The 4480-nt window shown below is 47.8% G+C and overlaps 2 protein-coding genes across 4 annotated transcripts in view; one reads left to right on the top strand and one right to left on the bottom strand.

The window, feature by feature from the left end:
* Positions 1–32: 32 nt before the first annotated feature.
* Positions 33–3519, bottom strand: B3GALT6 (UDP-Gal:betaGal beta 1,3-galactosyltransferase polypeptide 6). The gene has a single exon (XM_010577390.1). It carries the CDS (start codon positions 3502–3504, stop codon positions 2461–2463), a length of 1044 nt encoding a protein of 347 aa, XP_010575692.1. The 5' UTR covers positions 3505–3519; the 3' UTR covers positions 33–2460.
* Positions 3520–3630: 111 nt separating this feature from the next.
* SDF4 (stromal cell derived factor 4) overlaps positions 3631–4480 on the top strand; it is a 20496-nt gene continuing 19646 nt past the window's right edge. The window contains exon 1 of one of the 3 annotated variants that reach the window (XM_010577384.1): positions 3631–3709. The gene's annotated coding sequence lies outside the window, so the exon portion shown is untranslated. Of the gene's footprint in view, positions 3710–3928; positions 3969–4003; positions 4359–4480 lie in introns of those variants that run through there. The other 2 variants (XM_010577383.1, XM_010577382.1) reach the window with 2 other exon arrangements.

Here is a 4480-nt window from a genome sequence, read left to right as displayed (position 1 = left end):
GGGGGGGAGTTGTGAGTAAGGAGAGTCAAAGTCAACAATGTAAACAACTTCCATGAACACAGTTATTGATAGAAATGGATAAACAGTACATTCTTACTAGCTTGAGAGACATGCAACAGACTTTTGATCTGCAGCTCAGATCACAGTACTTTAAGTAATGGCTTGTACACCAAGAAATTCAAGCACTGTTTGATATGTAATTCTCGTGGACATTACAGTACCTCCTTAAACAAATTTAAAATGACATTTAACTATCTCATTTTTCCTATACATAATACATTTTCAATAATTATAAATAAATACTCACATTACAAGCATTTAATCACATATATACACACAATACTAGTGAACCCCAAATGGCAAATAGATATTTTTTAAATGCTAAAACCAATTTAAATTTCCTGTAATCTTGTTAAATTCTTGTTTTAGAATAGTATACCTTGCTGAAAAGCACATCTGCCTATCTGTCAACGCATAAGCATGCATTAGAATGGACACATGCTAAAATAACTTTTTTTCAGTATCTTAATTTGTTTTAGAAGGAAGTAAAAGATTTGTTCAAATTTTCAAAATAGAGAATTATCATTCTCTGCAGAAGACTTTTCTTAATCCTCAATAATTTAATCAAAACAAGAGAAAAATAACAAAAAAACCCCCATAGTTGATTCCTTTGGTATGAACTGCAAACTTGCTAATTTAAGAAGGAAAAATACAGACACATTGGCACCCCTCCCTTTTTTTTTTTTTTTGCAATTTTTCTCTTCCTGCAGGTGGGAACAGACACTGACTTAGGCAGAGGAAGAAATTAAATTGTATGAAAGTGCAGTGTGCAACAAACAGTAAAACTGATAATTAAGAATGCCCTTCAGGCATAAAGTAAAAACTCTGCTTATACTGAAAGATGTGTAGCTGACAAAGGTTACTGGAAGTCAGTAGCTCTGTAGTAGTACTGAAAAAAAAAAAGGTATTTCTGTGTATGAGAGCACCTGCCATTCAAAGATGTTTGAATTACAGGCTTACGTAAAGGTTTGAAGATAACTAACATGGTGAAATTGTGTAAGTGATCTCTTCTACAGCCAAGACTGTCCTGTCTGTATTTACTCTTCAATACTGCATCTGATGCTGACAAGCTCTGTCAGTACTAGAATTATTTGTAGTGTAGACAGGATTTAGGAACATAATCCCATTTACTGACATATCACTTGAGCAATTAACCTAGACCACCTGTAAAATTATTTTTAGTTCCACTAAAATGTGCTATTGGAGAGGAGGGAATTCACACAGTCTAGCTTCAGGCATCTAAATGTGACTGTTGTGGGATTAGTCCCCTTAGATTGCAATGTATCTCCTGAAAAGAGAGACAAGGTTCTCCTCAAAGAGGAATTTGGGGGGTGGGGGAACCTATTTCTCTTGACTACAATACAGAGTTTACTTTCTTAGCTGAGGTACCCATGTTAGGGCAATCTTGTTTGAACTCCAAATAGCTTCTGCCGATCTAATCCTGCCAATTTACATTTTACAGAAGTAATCCAGAACAATCTAAGTCTGAAGCCTACAACATCTGACCTTGTAGTAGTCAGATTACTTACTGTCAGGAGGGGAAATGTTTCTTCATACACAGTGTATTTGGAGGATAAACTAAGAACAACACCTATGCCTAACAACTGAAGGCTAGCTTTGCCACGTAACTATTTGCCCCCCAAATAAGATAATATATTCTATATCTGCCAAATACCGTAACTCATCCACCTTTCTAAATATAGACTTACTCCGTAGCTGCCAGATAATTTATGTACATGATGTCTTTAAAACAACAAAAAGCTCACAGACAAGTTACACAGAAGGTCTAATAATTCCATTCTTGTAAATCGGAGCACTTGCCAAAGAACAGGCTCTCTCCCTCCCCTAACACAAATACCCTAGGTAAAATTGTTCCCTTTACTTGACTGCTTGTGTCAGTAACCAGCCACCTGTTCCCACTGGCAACAGCAGCTGATTTGCAGCCCCATTAAAATCTTCAAACCTTGCCAAACTGACACTTCTTCCTAGCCAAGAAATAAACAGCAGATGCTAGTTTCACAATCTTATAGATAGCATAAAGGCCTGTCATGATCTTTAGCAAATAAATCTTAGAATCTGTTAAAAATCTTCCAGTAACTCTTCATTCAAGTTATCTCCCCCAAATTTCTGTACTATCCACATTTTTCAACCTATTATTTGCCTTCAATCCTGTTGTATGAGCCTTTCCATGCTTTTTGTCATATTTTTTTTTTAAAACATCTCTACATCATGCCACATCAGTAGCTCTTAGAAGTTTCAGGATTTCATTGATTGTGACATAATGAATCGTGCAAAATCTTTTGAGTAATTTTTAAGCCCTAGTTACTGGGATTCTCCCCGAGGAACAGTAACCAAGCTCAGAGTGTCCATCGATATTCTGCCTTTTCCTTCCTCAGACTTTCACGGGATGCCATCCTTCCTCTGGCAACATTGTGAAGGAGGCACTCCCCAGTCATACATGTAGGAAAGCCTGAGCTTAACCTCCTCCTTACAGAGCTTTCCTTCTTTAGCCAGGGTCTGGTGCTTTTCCAGCATGTCCTCGATGCTTTGCTTATGAGTTACTATGTACTTATTGTTGCAACCTCGTGACTTATACTCAGTGTCAAAACGAGGGTCGTGCACTCTCTTCACATCAATGGGAGCCAGCCACACCCCCAGGGAGACATCTTCACTCTGCCACATGTTCAGGTAGTCTCTGCTAAGACGCAAATAGCGCACCAGGTCTGCAGAAATCACATAACCGCCACCCAGCGCGTACGGTAGATAGTAGTCACAGAGCACCCAGGCGCTCTCTTTCCACTTGCCACCAGATTTCACTCGGCCGCGGCCGGAAAAGAAGCCCCAGTAGAGGCGACGCGGCTCCTTGGCTCTCAGCTCTTCCACGAGCACATCCAAGCGTACGAAGGTATCGTCATCAGCCTTCAGGGCGAACTGGAAGTCCAGGTGCAGATCCAGCCAGACGTAGGTGGCCAGGACTTTTGCGGTCAGGTTCTCGTAGGAATCCCGCAGCTCTGGCAGGAGGAGGAGGTCTTTGTGCCGGCTCTGCTCTAGCTCCAGGCTACGAAGCTCCTCTGCCCCGAGCCCACCCGTGCCGATCACGAAGCGGCTCCAGACGTCATCGTGGGGGGGACGCCCGGCGGCCGACAGCCACGTGCTGCGGATGATGCTGCGACGCTCGCTGTACTTGGGGCCGCTGGTAATGAGGACGGCCAGGAAAGCGGTCTCCTCAGGAGAAGGTGGCGGGGCTGCCGGGGGATGCGGCCCCCTGGCACCCCGCGGCGGCAGGGCCGCAGGTTGGTTGTGCGGGAGCCCGCGGGGGACCGGCAGAGGCCGGAGGCCCTCGGAGGTGCACTTGGCCAGGTAAAGAAGGACCACGGCGAAGAGGGACAGGCCGCCCAGGCCCAGGGCCGTCTTGTGGCGGCACAGCAGCCGCAGCAGCTTCATGGCCGCGGGGCCTCGACGGCCGGAGCCCCCCCCCCGCCCCTCCCTTCCAGGCCCCGAGGCCCCGCCCACCCCGAAGATTTAGGCGGGAACGGCAAGAGTCCCGCCCCCCCGGCCGGGGGGGGGGGGGTTGGAAGGGCTTACGGCCGCCGAGAGGGGACAAGCTTCCTGGGGTGGAACCCTCACCGCGCTTCGCCGTCCCTCAAAGGTGGTTTCATGTCTCCTTCCTGCCTTTTCCTTTTCTCCGCGGGGGAAGCGCCGGCTCAGGCCGGGAGGAGGAGCGGCTCCGTCTGCTGCCTACCTGCTGGGCCTCCGGCGCGGGTTCGAGGTGTGTGTGTGTGTAGCGGCGGCCGCCGCTTCGCTCGCCGCCTGCCTTGTGGGGGAAGGGGGTAGGAGGAGTGGCCGCGCCCCGCACCACCTGACCGCACACGGCGGCGCCTCGCGGCGGCCATTTTGCAACCGGGCAGGTGAGGCCGAGACGCTGCCATTTTGGTTCCGGGCAGCTGTTTTGGGTGGCGGGAAGGGAAGGCGTTTCAGCTTAGGGAAGGCCTGCGCCTCGGCCGGCTGTGTTTCCAGCCCTGATGGAAGCTGTGGTGCGCGGCGGTGCGCCCTCGTTGTGGCACAGTAGAGCGCGTAGTCTTGTGGTAGTAGTCGTGTGTTAGCTAACTGCTGTTCTGGTTTCACAAGGATTGGTAGTGGCGTGCTACGTACAAAAGGCAGTATTTTTAAGGGCTTCCGAGCGAAACAGATAAGCCCAAAAGTGGAGGTGTACGTATACCCAGGAAAAGGGACCTGGCAGGGAATTAAAAAGGTCCTTTCACGCTTGGAGGAGGAGGTCTGCTTTGTTATTAATTCAGGTAAGGGAAGAGCACGTGAACAACTACGCTCAAATTTTTAGCACCGGGAGTTTTGCTTTCCCTCTTTACCGGCTCACGGCAACCGCAAGGCCTTGGCACCTGCGACGGCTCCGGGGGGGGGG

Source organism: Haliaeetus leucocephalus, unplaced genomic scaffold, assembly GCF_000737465.1.
Source record: "Haliaeetus leucocephalus isolate CR32 unplaced genomic scaffold, Haliaeetus_leucocephalus-4.0 Scaffold556, whole genome shotgun sequence".
Taxonomy (NCBI): Eukaryota; Metazoa; Chordata; class Aves; order Accipitriformes; family Accipitridae; genus Haliaeetus; species Haliaeetus leucocephalus.
Note: the sequence above shows the minus strand (reverse complement) of the source record. Positions and strands in the feature narration are given on the sequence as shown.